The following is a 19723-nucleotide window of genomic DNA, read 5'->3' on the forward strand; positions in this document are numbered from 1 at the left end:
AAGTTGAGAATGTCTCCCTATCTCTACATAGCAACATGTTTTTATCAAGAAAGTATAATCTCTTTCACGAAAATTTTTGAGTGTCAGTTGAGAGGACAAAATGTCCTTTCCTTTTATTAATGACTCAAATCCCATTGTTTGATTTGCAGATGCTGAACCACCCTTGCAGTCCAAAATTTAATCCCATTTGGTCCTGGAGAATTGTGCTATTAATGTACTGTTGGATCCTGTTTCTTAGGATCTTGTTGAAAATTTCGCATCCATATCCATCAAGTCTGTAATTCTCCTTTTCAGTTGGATCTTTCTCTGCTTTTGAGATGAAGGAAATGATACCCTCAGAAAATGAACTTAGAAGTCTCCTTTAATTTCTATTTTTGGAACATTTTCAGGATAGGTATTAATTCTTTTTAAATGCTTGTTGCATTCCCATGGGCAGCCATCAGTCCCAGGACTTTTGATTGTTAGAAGAATTTAAATATGTTTGATTTTCATTTCTTGGTTTTGGGTCTTTACAGATTTTCTACTCACTCCTGTTTCTGACTGGGTTGTTTCTACATTTACTTGAAGGCATCCATTTTTTCTCTGATTGTTGAATTTGTTGGCATGTTATTGCTCATAATGTTCTCTCTGTTTAATAATTTATTTTTAATTTATTTATTCAATATTTTATTTAAGTTCAATCTACCAGCATATAGTAACACCAAGTGCTCATCTCATTGAGTGCCTTACTTAGTGTCCATCACCCAGGTACCATGTCCTACCACACACCTCCCCTTCTGGAACCCTTTGTTCGAGTCCCAGAGATAGGAATCTCTCATGATTTGTCTTCCTCTCTGATTTATCCCCACACAATTTCCCTCCTTCCATTATGATCCCATTCACTTTTTCTCATATTCCACATATAAGTGAATCTATGATGATTGTCCTCTGACTTATTTCATTGGTAAAATACCCTGTAGTTCCATACACGTTGATGGAAATGGTACTTACTGATCCTTTCTAATGATGGAGAAATATCCCTTTGTATATATAAACTGTATCATGTTTATCAATTCATCTGACAAAGGACATCATGGCTTCTCTGGGAATTTGGCTCTTGTGGACATGGCTGCTACAAACATGGGGGTGCAGGTGTCCTGCCATTTCACTGCATCTGTATCTTTGGGATAAATCCCTGACAGTGCAATTGCTGGGTCTTAGGCAGATCTATTTTTAACTCTTTGAGGAACCCCACACAGTTTTCCAGAGTGGCTGCACCAGTTCACATTCCCACCAACAGTGCAAGATGGTTCCCCTTTCTCCACATCCTGCCCATTTGGTGTTTTCTTTCTTATTAATTTCCTATTCTCTGTGGTGTGAAGTGTCAGCTGAATGTGTTTGGATGTGCTTTTTCCTGATAGAGAGTGATGTGGAGCATTATTTTCATGGACTTGTTGGCAATAAGTAGGTTTTATTTGGAGAAATTTCCTTTCATGTTTTCTCCTCATTTCTGGACTGGATTCCTTGTTTCTTGTGTGTTGAGTTTGATAAGTTCTTTATAGATGTTGGTTACAAGTTCTTTGATTTTTCATTTACTAATATCATCTACCCTTCTGTATGTTGTGTTTTAGGTTTGTTGACAGTTTCCTTTGCTCTTCAGGACATTTTTTTTTGATGGAGCTCCCAAAATACATTTTTGCTTTTGATTCCCAGATCATTATACATATGCCTTGCAAGAAATTGCTGTGGCTAAGTTTCAAAACATTGTTCTCTCTCTTCTCCTCCTAGAGATTTTGATGGATTGTTGTCTCATATTTAGATCTTTTAACTATTTTGACTTTATCTTTTGTCTGGTATAAGAGAATGGTCTACTTTAATTCTTCTACATGTGTCATTCAATTCTCCCTGTGCCAATTATTTTTGAGAATATTTTATTTTCCAAGTGGACATTCTTTCCTATTTTATTGAAGATTATAGACTATATGTTTGAGGGTCCATTTCTGGATTCTCTATTCTGATGTATTGATCTGTGTGTCTGTTTTTTTGACAGTACCACACCGTCTTAATGGTCACGGCTTTGTAGTACAGCTTGAAATCAGGCATTCTGAAGACCCAGCTTTGGTTTTCTTTCTCAACCTTACTCTGGCTATTGAAGCTCTTTTCTGATTTTATAGAAATCTGAGGATTATTTGTTCCATCACTAGGAAGAAAGCTTGTGGTATTTTGATAGGAACTGCATTCAATATCTAGATTGCCCTGGGTAGCATAGACATTTTCACAACGTTTATTCTTCTGATCCTTGAGCATAGAATGTTTCTCCATCTGTTTGTGTCTTCATTCATTTCTTTCATAAGTGTTCTCTAGATTTAAAGTACAGGTTCTTTACCTTATTGGTTAGGTCTATTCCTAGGTATCTTATATTGGAGACATTGTAAATGAGTTTAATACCCTAATTTCTCTGTTATCAGTATCATTGTTACTGTGTAGGAATGCAGCTGCCTTCTAGCCTTGGTTTATCTCCTGCCACATCCCTAAGTTGCTACGTCCTTTCTAGAAATTTTAGGTGCTATCTCTTGTGGTTTATATAAAAATATCATGTACTCTGCAAAGAGGGAGAGTTTTAATTCATCTTTGCCATTTTGAATGCCTTTTATTTTGTTGTCTGATTGTTGATGCTAGGAATTCTATTTCTTTTGTGAGCAGAATCGGTGAGGGCCTGCATCCGTGCTGTCTTCCTGAGTTTAGGGACAAGCTCTTTTAATCCTCATTGAGTATGAGATTCACTGTGAACTTTCCTTAGATGGCTTTTAAGATATTGAAGCATGTTCCCTCTACCCTCTACTTTGAAGAGTTTTAATCAGGAATGCCTGCTGTAATTTGTCCTATGAGTTCTCTGCATCTAGTTAGAGGACCATATACATCTTGTCTTTTCTATTTTTTATAAAGATTTTATTTATTTATTCATGAGTGACAGAGAGAATGAGAGGAAGAGAGAGAGAGAGAGAGAGAGAGAGAGTTTAGGCAGAGAACAAACAGGCTCCATTCAGGGAGCCTGACGTGGGACTCAATCCTGGGACTCCAGGTCATGCCCTTGCCTGAAGGTAGGAACTAAACAGCTGAGCCACCCAGGCATCCCTCCTTGTCTTTTCTATTTTTTTACTATTATCTACAAATACTTATTGTAACACTTGAATAGAACTACAGGAAACGCTTGGCATTGATAGAAAATATTGATTCGTTGTTAGGTTACAAAAATTTATACATAGCAAAATTTAATGCTCTTTACATAGAATATATTAGACTACTTAAATAAAACTTTCAGAAATTCCTGGTAATAGCTACGAGAATTAGAAAAGTAAAATTAGGCTTGAGACACTGCATCTTCTAGAACACTGGACTCTAACAGCACCTCCACTGCTGGAAAAAATATTTAAGTCTGTCATGCAACAGGAAAACAAAACAAGCTATTCTGGAACAACTGTTCTACACAGAAGAGAGCTTCTCCCAATTAAAAATGGTGAAAATCCAAATAGGCATTTTTAGGCATTAACGAGAACAAAAAGAATCCAAATGAAATATTATACTTGATGTTCAATTTTAATAGCATCTTGATAAAGGTATGCTTCCTTTCATTTTAATACATTTCTGCACATGTATATGTTTTAAAATCCAGGAAACAGCCAAACCAAAAGTTAATTGTTAACATGAATATGCATAATTAACCCTATATTATGCAGCCCCTTTAAAAAAGCACTGATGCACCCAACAGCTATATGTATCATTTCATAAAGAACAACACAGTTTACCATCACTAATACCCAATACTTATAATCACTTAATGTGTTGGAACACAATGATTTAGAAGGCAAGTTTCTCTTGAAAATGGCTTAAACACAAGCAGGTGTTTTTGCTGAACATTGAACTTGTATTATTCCAGGAAAGTTTTCAATTTAAAAATGAAGTAAATGCCAATTCTAATTTAAATTACTTAAGTATTCAAGTCTATTAAAGTAGGAGGAGGTCTGTGGTTCATTTGTAAATGAGGTTTTTAGATAGTTGGTACAAAACGATAAACTTGCTATTCAGACCACATAAAAATGGTTCAGAATGGTGGTCATTTTAATAAGGTAACACTTCTTAATTAAGAAAAACGTTTGTGGAACAAAAGACTATGAAGGATTTTGGGTCTTCTGTTGTAAAATAAGTTCTTAGAAATCTAAAACAAATACTTATTAAGGCAGAGCTGACATTTATTTTCCAGGATGAAGAATGACAACTGGTCCATTTTATTCAAGGAAGTCTATTATAAATTTTTTTTGGAAAGCTTGTCAATGAGTCAGAATCCAGCTTCTTCAATGGTAGGTGTAGTAGATTTATAGTAGATCCTTTTAGCATTATTGAAAAATAGATTTCTGATTGGATCAGGAGACTAATGCGTCCTGGACTTAAAGAATAGAGAAGTCAGTTAATTTAAAAAAAAGCCAATTGTTAAGAATCACAATGATCTTGAGCCAAAGTTTAATAAATGTCAGCTTTCAGAAATGGAACCCTCACCCCCATTCCATTTTATTCCCTATATAGGTAAACTTACTTGAGGACGGATGGCATATGTGTACTGATGGTCAAATTCCTTGATGCTGGCACATCCTTAGTCACTCTCAAGGAGTATGCCATATTCCCATCACTCCTCTTGGTAGGATCGCTCTACCAATAATCGTGAATATGCCATCAAATTTCAGAAAGATCAACAATCATTTTGTCAAAGTGTTGACTTTTAAAATGGCTAACATGAAACCTCCAATATCTGCTCTCAAGAAAAAGATTGACGTACAGGAATGTTTTCCTAGAAATACATCCCCACAGCTTGAGAAAGACAGTGAAGTGTTTGTACTTCTACATTTGTTTGTTTGGTGGGGTACACATCTGTACTGCAGATCAGCTGTCTGATGACTTCTCAGAGCTGCAAACTCGTCAGCTGTAACACTCTGGCAAACATTTATGTGTAAGAATTGAGTTGTTCTTTTGACCTAGCCTGGATATGTTGAAGTTCCTGTTCTTCCTTTGCTTTGATATCCTGGTAAGCCTGCATTTTGCTTGCCTCCTTTAAGTAAGCCCAGTGAGAAGACAGTATCATGAGGAAGTGATCTGGAAAAGAAGGGTGAGCATAAGAGCTAGTGAGCATGTCAGAAGGCAAAGCAAGCTGCTAGGCAGATTAGACCGTCTTTACTGTCAAAAGGTAGAGTGGGATATTCTGTATTAATACTCATTCTGCTGTCAGAGCCATCAGATACTGGAAGCATGCTCTACTAGTATGCTTAAGAGTTAAAAGGCTGAAAAAAATTAGTATACAGACATAATGAACTGAAAAAAATGGCCAAAGTTATTGTTAAGAAAAAGCAAAAATGAAATAGGAGAGGATGTTTTTTGTTTGTCTGGGCATTTTTTGTTTTTTGTTCTTGTTTCTTACCATTTTGGGAGTAATTTTAACTAACACAGACGTTCAGAAACACATTGTGTGCTTCTTTTAAAATCAGTGTCGTGCAAAGATCATTCCTCTCTGTGGATAAAAATCAATTCCCCAAAGGCCTAGAAGTGAATAATACTTATTTTGAGTAACGAATATAAACCATGTATTTAACATGGCAAAATTACCTGAATGTCAAGACTACAATTTTAAGACCTCTAAGCAAAGCACGCAGTCTGTGTTAACACATTTTCAGTAGTGAAACTCCAGGTTTTGTTCTCTAACTGCCATTAGTGCATTTCAGAAAGTGTACAAATCCTTCTTCTTTTGAGTTGATGTGACCAACACTTCTTTCCCGCTTATTTTCTTCATCTTTCCTGCAAAATCTACATCTCCAGTGCCTCATATTTCCCTTTCAACATATCTGAGACTTTCAGATCCAGGCACAATTTCTGTTTACCTTAAAACCTGAAGTGCAGCTGGAGACCTGGGTCTGAGGAAACAGGGACTCTGCACCAAAACGTGACAACACCAGGTTACTGATGGTGTGGCTCTGAAAGGAGGGACTGTGTTGTGCCAAGAGAACACATGCCCCACATTCAGATCCTGGTCTCATAGAAAACAACTGGGTGCTCTTTATTTTTCTTCACATTGTACTCTAGCTAGTGGCATACTTGGAGGGGCATTTATTTGGTAGTGAGCCATGTAGTCCGAAAATAATGTTTAGTCAAATTTAAAATATGTTTGCCTTTTTTCCCAGAGTCTAAGAAAACAAAATCCAGATGAAAACATCTCTCTGCCGTCTTCTCTCCAGCACTGGTATTGGTTATAAAGCAAGCAAAAGTAACGGACAATCATTGACAGATGAATGAATAAAGAAGATGTGGTCTCTGTATACAATGGAATATTATTCAGCCATTAGAAACGACAAATACCCACCTTTTGCTTTGACGTGGATGGACCAGGAGGGTTTTATGCTGAGTGAAATAAGTCAATCAGAAAGGACAAACATTATATGGTCTCATTCATTTGGGGAATATAAAAATAGTGAAAGGGAATAAAGGGGAAAGGAGAGAAAATGAGTGGGAAATATCACTGAGGGTGATAAATCATGAGAGACACCTAACTCTGGGAAACGAGCAAGGGGTAGTGGAAGGGGAGGTGGGCAGGGGGTGGGGTTGACTGAGTGACAGGCACTGAGGGGGGCACTTGGCAGGATGAGCACTGGCTGTTATGCTATATGTTGGCAAATTGAACTCCAATTAAAAAATAAGTCAAAAAATTTTAAAAAGTAACAGACAAGGCAGGTGTTACAAAGTTTTAGCGCTACATTTAGAGATACCGCTCCAAGTTCCAGAAAGTTATTTTTTAATAGATCCTCACCAATGCCAGTACATAACTGAATCATTTTCACAACATGGAAATAGCCAGATCTCATCATTTTGTAATTCATTCCCCACATGTTGTTGCTATAACAGCATTGGGAAGGAGGAGTTAAGATTCTGGATCAGGGTCCTTGATCTTGTCTCGTAACTGGAATATGATAGACAGTTATGCAATCATTCTGATTTCCGATGAAATCAGAGGTCTGGGAGAGCAAAAACTGCAAGTCGACATGTAGAAAACCGACCACCTTTTGGACGTAGGAGGTGTGGATTTTGTCATGGGGACATATAGCTGTGGCGATGATGACAGGAGGGAGGCTGGTCCAGAATATTCTGCAGAGTAGTATGAGCAGCAGAGAGGAAAATCTGAACCTTTTGATGTCCGCTTCCATGGGGATGTGCTGCCTTCAAGGTGCACAGGTGGTAAAGAGGGAGGAATCCCAGGATACTAATGGGTCTAACGAACCCCAGGGTTGTAGGAAGAATGTGTGGCACAAATGTGATGCACAGCAAGTAAGGACAGGAGCATGGACGGTGGCTGAGGACAGTGAGTCCAGGTGTGGGCTTCCTGCTCTATTTTGTCATACCCCGAGTGTTATCCTGGGACCAGATTATAAAGGACAAATAAGAGATGAGACCCTGTTTAAGTGTTTCTGGGTGATGTCACTGCATTCCCAGACTCTGTAGATTAAACAACAGACACTCATTCTCACAGCTCTGGAGGTTGGGATGTCTGAGGTCCAGGTGCAGGCAGATGTGGTATCTGGAGAGTGCCCACGTCCTAGCGCGTCCTTTCCCTGTCACCTCATATGGGGCCCAGAGGCAGGGAGCTTTCCTAGACCTGGTGTATAAGGTCCCTGATCCCATCATGAGGCTGCACCTCCTGACCTAAGTGCTCCCCTAAGGCCCCACCTCATCCTCCCTTCACATGGACATTAGGTTCCAAAACAGGGATGTAGAGGTCACACAGAGTGAGCTGATATCAGCACCTGAAGGATCCATGAGATATTCCCTACAGGTGGAAAGTCCTCCTCCACCTTTGTTCTCTCAGTTTTCATAATAGTTTAGTTTAATTTGTCATCACACCGTATCTTTGAGTGTCACCTGCTGACACCTGTGATCACCAGTCCTCCCTCTTCTCCTCCAGCCCCACCCATGGGATATCCAGCAGGAACCATTGAATTCCCTCCTTTGATGGAGATGTGACACTGAATCCACACAAGTCCCTCCTGGAGCAGGACCTCGTCCCTACCACTGTCCCACAACACACACCATGAGCCAGTGTCCTTCCAAAATCCAAGCACTTATGACGTGATGACAGGCCTGCCCTGCTCTCAACAGACACGATGATGAAGGTGATAAAGGTTTGTACTCTCATGTCTGTGTGTGTTTGGGGTGCTCTTCAGACTACACATCCTCACAACATACTTCTTGGGGCCCCTTGCTTTCCCAGATTCACACTGATATTGATTCTGTGAGAGTGGTTAAAGACTGAAGTCACACCTGCACTCCGTCTTCTCTCCATTTGATTTTTGAGCCCTTTGTAGTGTCATGACCAGCATGAATTTTATGTTGTTTCTAAAATCCTTGCATATTAGAAATGATGAATACCCACCCTTTGCAACAACGTGGATGGAACTGGATGGTATTATGCTGAGTGAAGTAAGTCAATCGGAGAAGGACAAACATATGGTCGCATTTATTCAGGGAATGTAAAAATCGAGAAAGGGAATAAAGGAGAAAGGAAGGAAAATGAGGGGGAAATGTCAGGGAAGGAGACAGAACATGAGAGAATCCTCACTCTGGGAAATGAACAAGGGGTAGTGGAAGGGGAGGTCGGTGGAGGGTTCGGGTGACTGGGTGACAGGCAGTGAGGGGGGCACTTGGCCAGATAAGCACTGGGTGTTATGGTATATGTTGGCAAATTGAAATCCAATAAACATACACAAAATAAAATAAAATCATTGCACAATGAGCTGGGTAGTTGTTTCATGTTCCATGTATATAGCTGGGACTCTTATAGAAGAGAAGTTGTGGTAAATGGAGATATGGGTAATAAACTGGTTTTTATGGACAGTAGTAAGAAATTTTAAGCAGATTTGTCCTTGAGCATATAAGAAGAGTTGTTGACTAAATCCAACCAACTTTCCAAAACAGAAACTGAATAAGGAATAAGCAAAACAAGAGGCACTGCCATTTTTGGGTGTTGGAATATTTCACTTTCTATGACAACAAAGTGTGTAAGTTAGAGATTGAATACGTAAGCACAGAATCCTGTACCCAGAGAGACTCCCTTGGGGAAACTGCTCCTTGGAGAGGAAGACCAGACCCTGACAGGAAACCTGCCCAGAGCCTCCATCTGCATCTGCTCCTGGGCCTTCAACACAGAAGTGGTGAGGACTGTGCACCCCCTGGTGGTCCTGATCCCCTTCTACAGGGAGGTTTGTGTCTGGACTCACACTGAGGTCGACTCACTGTGTCCTTCGCACAGTAATACACGGCCGTGTCCTCGGCTCTCAGGCTGTTCATCTGCAGATACAGCGTGTTCTTGGCGTTGTCTCTGGAGATGGTGAATCGGCCCTTCACAGCGTCTGCGTAGTATGTGCTACTTCCACTACGCATAATAGCTGCGACCCACTGCAGCCCCTTCCCTGGAGACTGACGGACCCAGCTCATGTCATAGCTACTGAAGGTGAATCCAGAGGCCACACAGGACAGTCTCAAGGACCCCCCAGGCTTCACCAGGTCTCCCCCAGACTCCACCAGCTGCACCTCACCCTGGACACCTGCAAACACAAGACATCCTGGTCAGGAAACTGTCCCACATCCCCTGTTTCTGTCACTCACCTCCACTCACATACTCAGGGTTTCTGGTTCTTCATGAATTACCTTTTAAAATAGCGACAAGGAAAACCCAGCAGAGCACAGACTCCATGGTGGTTTGTCTGTGTTGTGTCCTGAGCACTGAATGGGGTCACCTGGGAATCCTGGGACTAGAGCTCCTCTCCCAGCTGCAGGGTCGGGGCTGGGCTTCTTTAATCAGTGGAGGGAGGCCCCTATTTGCATGTCCCCTGACTATATAGTCACCTACCAACTTAGATTCAATTCTTAATAAGTTATATACAAAGATTGCTTCACAACCCCAGATCAGTTTGTTTTGGTTTCACAGTGAATTTATGATGTTCTAATCCATGCATTTATCTTTGCATTTCTGTTCCTCTTTAAAGGTCTTTCATTAGTATAGGCCATTTTTAAACAGTTTTTATTCTGCTTAATGAAGTTTAATCATAAATATTTATTTTTGGTACCAGTATAAAGGTGATTGTTTTCTAAATTTGATACAGAAAATTTGTTGTTAGGGTGTAGGATTTAACCTTATTGTCTATGCTGATTTTATATCCTGAATTTTCTTTGAGCTCATTAGTTACTTGTAATTGTTTTTTGAAATAATTTTCCTCATTGACTATGTATATGCAAACAAATTATTTAACTTCCTGTTGACTTATTTTAATATCATTTATTTTATTATTGGCCTAATTTCAAGGGTAATCTTAGATTTAGGTGCATAAATATTTTCCCTGTTATTTGTCAGATTCTTTACTCAATATTTTGTCTGATATATAGCAGATTTAGGATAGCAAATGAATTTCTTTTTGCATGTGGATCAGCTGCCTAATATATGGTGTGGTGCGGGACCTCACCAAGGGCAGGAAGTCTGTTCACAACTTCTGCCCAATTCTGATTGGAGATATATATCTTTGGTGTGTGTTGAGATTGATAAGTTCATTTTAGATTTGAATTCGAGCCTTTAATCTGATAAGACATTTCCACATATCTTCTTGCATTCTCTAGGTGGCCTTTTAGTTACTTTGAGTGATTCCTTTCCTGTGAAAATGCTCTTTCCTTGATAAAGTCGCCATAGTTCATTTTCCTTTGTTTTCCCTTGCCTCTGGAGACACGTCTAGAAGTGGTTGCAGCTGAGGTAGAAAAGGTGCTGCCTGTGTTCTCCTGAGGATTCTGATGGTTTCCTGACTCACATTTAGGTCTTTCATCAAGTTTGAGTCCATTTTTGTGAATGATGTAAAACAAGTGTCCCCTTTCATTCTTCTGCATGTGGCTCTCCAATATTGCCAATGGCATTTATTGAAGAGATTTTCTTTTATTCCATTGGATATTCTTTCCCGCTTTGTCAAGATTTTTTGCCCATACTATTCTGGGTCCATTTCTGGGTTCTTAAAGTTTTCTATTTATCTATAAGTCTGTATTTTTTCCAGGGCCATACTATCCTGGTGATCACAACGTTGTAATTTACCTTGCAACCAGAATCACGATGTCTCCAGCTTTGCTTTACTTTTTCAGGATTGCTTTGGTTAGTGGAGGTCTTTGTGGTTCTCTAAAGGTTTTTAGATCATTTGCTCAAGCTCTGCAACAAATGCTGGTGATATTTCATAAACCTGGCTTTGAAGGGATAACTTGCTCTTGGTAGTATAGTTATTTTTTCAATATTTATTCTTCTAATCTATGAGAATAAATATTTCCTATCTACTTGCATCTTCCATACTGTCTTTCATAAGTGTTCTGGAATGTTTAGACTATATATCCATCCCTCTTTGGTTAGGATTTTCCCTCATTATCTGATGATTTCTGGTGCAATTATAAATTGCATCCAGTCCTTTTTTTCCTTCTTTTCTATTTCATTTGCACTATGTAGAAAAGCCATTGACTTCCTTGTATTCATTTTACATGCTCCGATCTTGCTGAACTCCGGTGTCAGTTCTAGAAATTTTTTCAACGAATCTTTGGGATTTAAACTTAAAATAACTTTCGTGTGAAGAATGAAAGTTTGATTTTTTCTTTGCTGAGTTGGAGGACATTTCCTTCTGTTTGTTGTCTGATGGTTGAGGCTAGGCCTTCTACCACAATGGTGAAGAACAGTGGTGATGGAGGGCATCCCTGTCCTGTTTCTGATCTTAGGGGAAAAGCTCTCAACTTTTCCCTGTTGAGGAAGACATTCTCCATGTGTCTTCTGTAAATGGCTTTTATGTTGAATATGTTCCCCTATCTCTACGCAGCAAGAAATTTTTAACATGAAAGTATAATCGCTCTTGCCAAAAGCTTTTTGGGCATGAGTTGAGATTATAAAATGGTCCTTATCCTTTGTTTCATTAATGATCCAAATCCCATTGTTGGATTTGCAGATGCTGATCCACCCTTACAGACCAGAAATTAGGCCCATTTCATCATGGCGAATTATCCTATTAAGGTACTGGTGGATCCTGTTTGTTAGGATCTTGGCGACATTTTGCATCCATATCCATCAAGGATATTAGTCTTTAATTCTCATTTTAGGTTAGATCTTTGTCTTCCTTTGAGGTCAAGGCAATGATACCCTCTGAAAATGAGCTTGGAAGTTTCCATTAATTTCTATTTTTTGAAAAATTTTCAGGATAGGTATTAATTCTATTTCAATGCTTGTTGCATTCCCATGGGTAGCCATCTGTCCCAGAACTTTTGATTGTTAGAAGACTTTTAAATATGTTTGATTTTCATTCCCTGGTTTGGAGTCTTTACATATTTTCTATTCATTCCTGTTTCCAACTGGGTTGTTTCTACATTTACTTGAAGGCATCCATTTTTTCTCTGATTGCTGAATTTGTTGGCATGTTATTGCTCATAATGTTTTCTCTAATAGTTTATTTTTCATGTATTTATTCCATATTTATTTAAGCTCAATTTTCCAACATAGAGTAACACCAAGTGCTCATCTCATCACGTGCCCTCCTTAGTGCCCGTCACCCAGGTACCAGGTCCTACCACCCACTTCCCTTCCCCAGCCCTTTGTTTGACTCCCAGGGATAGGAGTCTCTCATGTTTGGTCTTCCTCTCTGATTTATCCCCTCTCATTTTACCTCCTTCCCTTATGATCCTTTCGTTGTATGAGAGAAAGTATGATGATTGTCCTTCTGGGACTGACTTATTTCATTGGCATAATACTGTGTAGTTACAAACATGTTGATGGAAATGGTAGCTACTGATCCTTTCTAATGACTTAGAAATATCCCTTTGTATATATAAACCATATCATGTTTATCAATTTGTCTCTCAAAGGACATCGTGGCTTCTCCCAGAATTTGGCTATTGTGGACATTGCTGCTATAAACATTGGGGTGCAGGTATCCTGCTGTTTCACTGCATCTGTGTCTTTGGGATAAATCCCTGACAGTGCAATTGCTGGGTCTTAGGCAGATCTATTTTTAACCCTTTACGAACCTCCACACTGTTTTCCAGAGTGGCTGTACCAGCTCATATTCCCACCAACAGTGGAAGAGTGTTCCCCTTCCTCTACATCCTCTCGAACATGTGTTGTTTTATTTCTTATTAATATTCGCCATTCTCTGTTGTGTAAAGTAGCAGCTGATTGTGTTTGGATGTGCTTTTATCTGATAGAGAGTGATGTGGAGAATTTTTTCATGGACTTGTTGGCCATATGTAGGTCTTATGTGGAGAAATTCCTGTTCAAGATTTCTCCCCATTTCTTAACAGGATTCCTTGTTTCTTGGGTGTTGGTTTGATAAGTAATTTACACATGTTGGATACAAGCCCTTTGCCTTATATGTTATTTGATAATATTATCTTCCCTTCTGTTGACTGTTTCTTTTGCTGTGCAGAAGTTATTTATCTTGAAGAAGTTCCAATAATTCATTTTTACTTTTGTTTCCCTTGCCCTCATGGATGTATCTTGCAAGAAGTTGCTGTGGCCAAGTTCAAAAGGGGTATTTCCTCTACTATTTTGATGGAATCTTGTCTCACACTTAGATATTTCATATATTTTGATTTTATCTTTTTGTACAGTGTAAGAGAATGGTCTAGTTTCATTCTTCTGCATGTGGCTGTCCAATTTTCCCAGCACCATTTATTGAAGACAGTGTCCTGAATATGGTCACCCAGGGATACTGGGGCTGGGGCTCCTCTCCGAGCTCAAAGTCTGGACTGGGGTGCTTTAATTAGTGGAGGGAGGGCCTTATTTGCATGTTCTCTGACTATAACCTCAGCTTTAAATTTTTATTTTTGATGCAAGTAAAGTGATATTTTTGTTAATTTTATATAGTTTTTGTTAGTGTTGGAATCATAACTGTATTTGTTTATTTTATATCCTGAATTTTCCCTGAAATCCTTAGCTGATTCTTCGTTTGTAGAGTTTGTAGGCATTGCCCCTGTAGCAGATCATGTCATATGGAAATGAATAATATTTCTTCCTCTCTATTGATTAATTTTTTATTGCCAACTTTCCCTGGGTAGTTCTTCACCTCGTTGGAGCAGAATAAATTGCTCTGCTTTTCTTCTGATTTCATTGCCTCATCTAATAGCTCAGTAGACATAAGACATAACTAAGGGGAGATGCATTTCATTTTCCAGGTGCATGAGCTACGTAAAATACAACACCCATACAATGACCACAGCAGGCAGCACTTCTGCCCTTAGACAATACGATGGTGTGTTTGTGGATATTTAAGGCCAGGATTTGGGTTTTGGTCAGTGAATGAGTGAGCAGATGACAAGGGTTGTTTGCAGAGCCTTCTGAGCCCTGTTCCCTACCATGATTTGCAGGATGGTTTTCCTCTCTTGAAACAGAGAAAGAGTAAATCCCAACAAATATTTATTTGACTGGCTTAGGGAGCTTAAAAGGTTCTTTACACAACAAATGCAGCCTGAAAAAGCCAGAGTATCAGCGTTGGATTCATGTGTCACTAGTATCTTTGTCTGTGCCTACAAAACTTAGGAATGTCTGTCTTAACTCTGTAAAGAAAGTCTATAATCTTTTGATAAGGATTGCATTGACTGCATAGCAAGTTCTGGGTAGCATATATTTTAAAAATATTCCTGTTTTTGAAATTATTTCATAACTTTCTTATTCACACCTAGAGTGATGCAGAGACATAGTGAGAGGGAGAAGCGGGATCTCTACAGGGAGCCCATTGTGGAATCCATCCAAGGACCTTGAGTTTGACGAGAGCCAAAGGCAGACACTCAATCACTGAGCAACACAGGTGTCCAAACAATAGTTATTCTTCTAATACATAAACATGCAATGGTTTTCTATCTCGTTGTGTCTTCCTCAGTTTACTTCTTAAAAAGCTGTATAAGTAGAAATATGTTGAAAAAATCAAAGTACCTCAGGAGGGGGACATCACAATGTTGGTGGTCAAGCTGTATTACTGAGTCGTTATCATCAAGACAACCTGGTACCTGCACAAAACAACACATAGATGAATGGAACAGAGTAGAGAAGCCAGAAATGGATAATCAACTCTATGATCAACTAATCCTCCAGAATCAAGAGTGCATGTGGAATGGAAAACACACAGGCTTATCAATAAATAGTGTAGAACACTCGCCAAAGTAACTGAAGAAGACACAAAGAAAGTGAAAATACACCATGCCCATGAAATGAAAGAATAAATATTTTTAAGATGCCTCTGCTATGCAGAGCAGTCTACACATTCAACGCAATCCCCATCCATTTACCATGTTCCCCAGTGTAGTTAACTCGCCATGTGATATTGAGTGTACAATATAGTGATGACACTTCCATCCATCCCCCACTGCTCCTAGGACCAGTGCTCTCCCTTATCCAGGTCTGCTATGTCACTTGGGCCCTCCCACCTCCTCCTTTACTAACCAACAGTATGTTTCCATATTGAAGAGTATGTTTCATGGTTTGTCTCAATAAATTTTTCCCCTTGGATAATTTGTGTTTTTTAATTGAATTTTGCATATGAGTGAGTCATACGGTATTTGTCTTGTTGTGACTTAGTTAACATTACACGCTATCTAGTTCTATACTCTTTGCTGCAAATTGCAAGGATTCATTCTTCTTTGTGTATGTCCCGCATCTCTGCATCCTTTCATCAGTAGTGGACAGTTGGGCTGCTTCCCTTATTTGTCTATAGCACAAACAGGTCCTATAAATATAGGGATGTGAACTTCTCTTTGAATTAGTGTTTTATTTTTTGGGTAAATACACTGTACCACAACTATTTGATCATGCAGTAGTTCTATTTTTAACTGTAGTAGGAATATCTATACTGTTTTCACAGTGTCTACACCAATGTCACTCCCACCAGCAGTGTAAGAGGAACCTTATCCCTTCTAGAAACACTTCACAGTGTTTATATCATGGAAGAAGTTTTCAGAGCATGATGCTAAGACCCTAAGAGGAGACGACTGTTTAACTCCTTCCCTGGATTAAGAAATCCCTCAATCTTGTGTTCTCTGGTGAGTGTGAGTGTCCTCTGATGGTCCAAGTCCACATGTTGGATCCCAGGATCCCAGCAGACATTCACGGATCTGTTTTCCTCCCTTCTCTTTTATCCACAATCAACATAGAGAACTTTGCAGCATGAGCACCATGGAGCCTCCTGTTCAGAGAATGTTTCCCCTTATTTATTTCCCATCTTTGCCTCCTCACTCTGCTCCTGGCTTACAAATATCCAGATACCCTTACTGTATTCAGAGGTTTCCAGGAATCTTGTATCAAGTATTCTTTAGCATATTTAAGAGACAGAAGCACTTTTTCTTCCATAAAAGTGAGAAGAAAATGAAAGATGCTTTCTGGACTCACAAATGATACTGAAACAGGCAGATAAAGTGCTCTGCCTCAAACATGTACCAAATTCAAAGAAAAGGAAGGGTTGAACCAGATTAAAAAAAACAGCACAGTAGTTGGAGTCTGAGATTCAGAACATTCTCAAGCCTTGATCCTAGTGGAATGTTGCCCAGATGGATGTTCATTGCTTAGTGTTGGTGATGCCTTTTGAACTTACATTTTACCTCCTCTGAAACAAAATGCCAGCACCTGTTCTTTAATGTTTGCGGAGAATTGTGTTCATAAGGAGGTGATCTGTGTTTTATTTTATTTTTTAATTTATTTTTGTTTGCTTTTGCATTTTGTTTGGTGTTTCCAGTTTTTTTTTAAGATTTTATTTATTTATTCATGATAGACATGCATAAAGAGAGAGGCTGAGACACAGGCAGAGGAAGAAGCAGGCTCCATGCAAGGAGCTCGATGTGGGACTTGATCCGAGGACTCCAGGATCACCTCGGGCTAAAGGTGGCACTAAACCACTGGGCCACCGGGGCAGCCCTGTTTCCAGTTTTGTGTGTGTGTATGTGTGTGTGTGTGTGTTAGATTCATAGATCTATCACCTCCTAGAAAAGGATTTACACCAAAAGTAGGTACCCAAATATCACCATACCTGAGTTAGATGATTAGATTTTGGAAGATATAAATTATGATATGTAGGTAAAATTTGGCCTTGGGTCATTACTGTTATGGGTTGCCATTTAGGGTGATGCCAATGTGTGTCACTGTCAATCCCATGTGAGAATAAGGTGAACATTTGCATGTCTGAGTATGGACTGTATTTATCTAGGTCATTGTTGAGTCTGTGGTTGATAACTTTGTGGCCCAACAGATTGTCATGGTTGATAATTTCAGAGATCTTGATATTACCACCATGATGGGGAGTTTTGATCTGGACATTGGGGGATTGAATGACATTCACCTTCTGTCCATCTCATGTCTCCAGATGCGAGGGACTGAGGACTCAACATCCATTAGTGGTTTCACTCTGTGAATTGGGCAGGGAAAACCTCATAACCAAGTGAAGCCACTTTCCTCTATAAACTCCAGGTCTCTTTCTGGTTCTGTGTGTCTAACTGAACTCAGATACGTGTACATGGATGGAAGGAAAACTCCATGAGTCAGAGAGAGACTTTGCCGTATAAACAAGGAAAGGTCCCTAAATTTGTCATTGCACCTGAGTCTGGTGTGCACCTGGTTCTCTGCAGGCCTGATGGGATGATGCAGGACACCTGTCAGTGGAGAGGGGAGCCATCCCTACAAACTTGGCTCTTGGATGTCTGCCAGAACCCATTACCATCCTCACAGTGAATGTGATTAGACCCAGAGGTATCCACAGGGTGTCTCTTACCAGCAATCTTTAGGTCCCTAGCATTTGTGTGGAGCCATCAAGCCTCTGAGTTGTTTCTCTCCAAGTGTTTCATTGCCATAGGTTCTATTGGATGGGAAATGTAGCCTCTTTCAGTAAGTTCAGAGAACCCACTTCTCCTGGAAGGAGTCATTCCTGGGATCTTGTCTCTGGTATAAACCTCTGATCTGTGTTCTGATAGTGAAAGTGAAGGTCTTCTTCCCTTGAAGATAAAATCTGATATGGTTTCCACACTTATTCCCAACTATTCTCATTGTGAATCACTAACGAGATTGTCATTGGTCTGATAATTCTCCCAAGGAGCCAGTGCTGGGATCCATGGGTGGTGTCAGGTGGTGGAGACCGGGGTACAGATCCTGGTAAAAAGGCATCCCCAAGCTCAGTATTGTTTCCTACAGAGGAAAGGGAGGTGAATGGGAATGCCAGCTGACACTTGTCTGTGACTTCTGCAGATCCAGCAGCACTCTGTGCACGAGGATGGACCAGGAGCTCAGGATGACCCCACGCAGGCAGGTTGTGGGAGACATGCCTGGATAGGCTGCCCGTGAGGTGTGGGCACAGATGATCTAGTATGGGCAGCTTTGGATCGATGTCGAGCCAAAGGGACACCACACTGATAGTCCCTATATTTTAGTTAACCAATGTTGTTTATCTGTTATTAATAAAATGATAAAATGCAAAAAGAGAGACTTGTTTAATTAGATCCCTTTGGCTATGTCCTTTGAGGCAAAATTTCTCTTTATTCCTGAATGTATAATGATCATAAAATTATTCTGAAACCTCTGTGTCTCTCATGAATAAATAAATAAAATCTTTAAAAAATTATTCTGAAACCTTAAAAAAGACATTTATAAATATACGGTAGATTTTCTGTCAGTTAAACGGCTTTATTTTTATTTTAGAAATAGTACACAGAGTGAATCTTAAAATTTTTGAAGTGTAAAGCACAGTACTGTTAGGCATATGCACTGGAAATTGTCACCCTGAAGCACCTACAACAGAACCTCATTGATTCCACAACACCTTTTATGAAGGTCAGCCCTTGCCAGCTCAGAGGCTCAGGAACCAACCAGAGTTGTATTGCTGGTCACATATCATCTGGGCCTTTGCAAGAGCTCCCAGGGTTATTGATATAATTGAGTTTAGTAGAGATACAGATAATATGTTAATGTTTACAAGGTATATCCTTTTCATCCCTCATGTAGGAAGCAAATAACATCAGGACAATTAGGCAGGAGTTAAAGCACATGCATATTCGAAAGCAAAAATTTAAGAATAAGCCATCTACTCCCAAGTCATACAAGATTCTGAGGGGCAAGATGACGGAAGAGTAGGGTCTCCAAGTCACCTGTCCCCACCAAATTACCTAGATCACTTTCAAATCATCCTGAATACCTACAAATTCGGCCTGAGATTTAAAGAGAGAACAGCAGGAATGCTACAGTGAGAAGAGTTCGCACTTCTACCAAGGTAGAAACATGGAAACAAATAAAACAGCATCTAAAGGGGAGGGGCCCCAGCGAGGAGCTGGACTAAAAGAAGCTTTAATAATCTACATTTTTTAAAAAAGATTTTATTTATTTATTCATCTCTCTCTCTCTCTCTCTCTCACACACACACACACACACACACACACACACACACACAAACACAGAGGCAGAGACACAGGCAGGGGGAGAAGCAGGCTCCATGCAGGGAACCTGATATGGGACTCGATCCCGGGTCTCCAGGATCACACCCTGGGCTGAAGGGGTTGCTAATCTGCTGAGCTACCCGGGCTGCACAATAATCTAATTTTATCCTACATTTCGCTACACCAATTGTTAGAGTATAAAGTCCAGAATTTCCATTTTTTAATAGATTATTAAATTTCATTTTCACAT

At 39.6% G+C, this 19723-nt stretch overlaps 1 gene segment (V, D, J or C); it reads right to left on the reverse strand.

The window, feature by feature from the left end:
- Positions 1–9022: 9022 nt before the first annotated feature.
- The window catches only part of LOC112670987 (immunoglobulin heavy variable 3-23-like), a 47629-nt gene continuing 36928 nt past the window's right edge, over positions 9023–19723 (reverse strand). The window contains 1 exon segment of the V gene segment in view: positions 9023–9614. Coding sequence covers positions 9208–9614 — 407 coding nt within the window.

The sequence above is a fragment of the Canis lupus genome, chromosome 8, assembly GCF_003254725.2.
Source record: "Canis lupus dingo isolate Sandy chromosome 8, ASM325472v2, whole genome shotgun sequence".
NCBI lineage: Eukaryota > Metazoa > Chordata > Mammalia > Carnivora > Canidae > Canis > Canis lupus.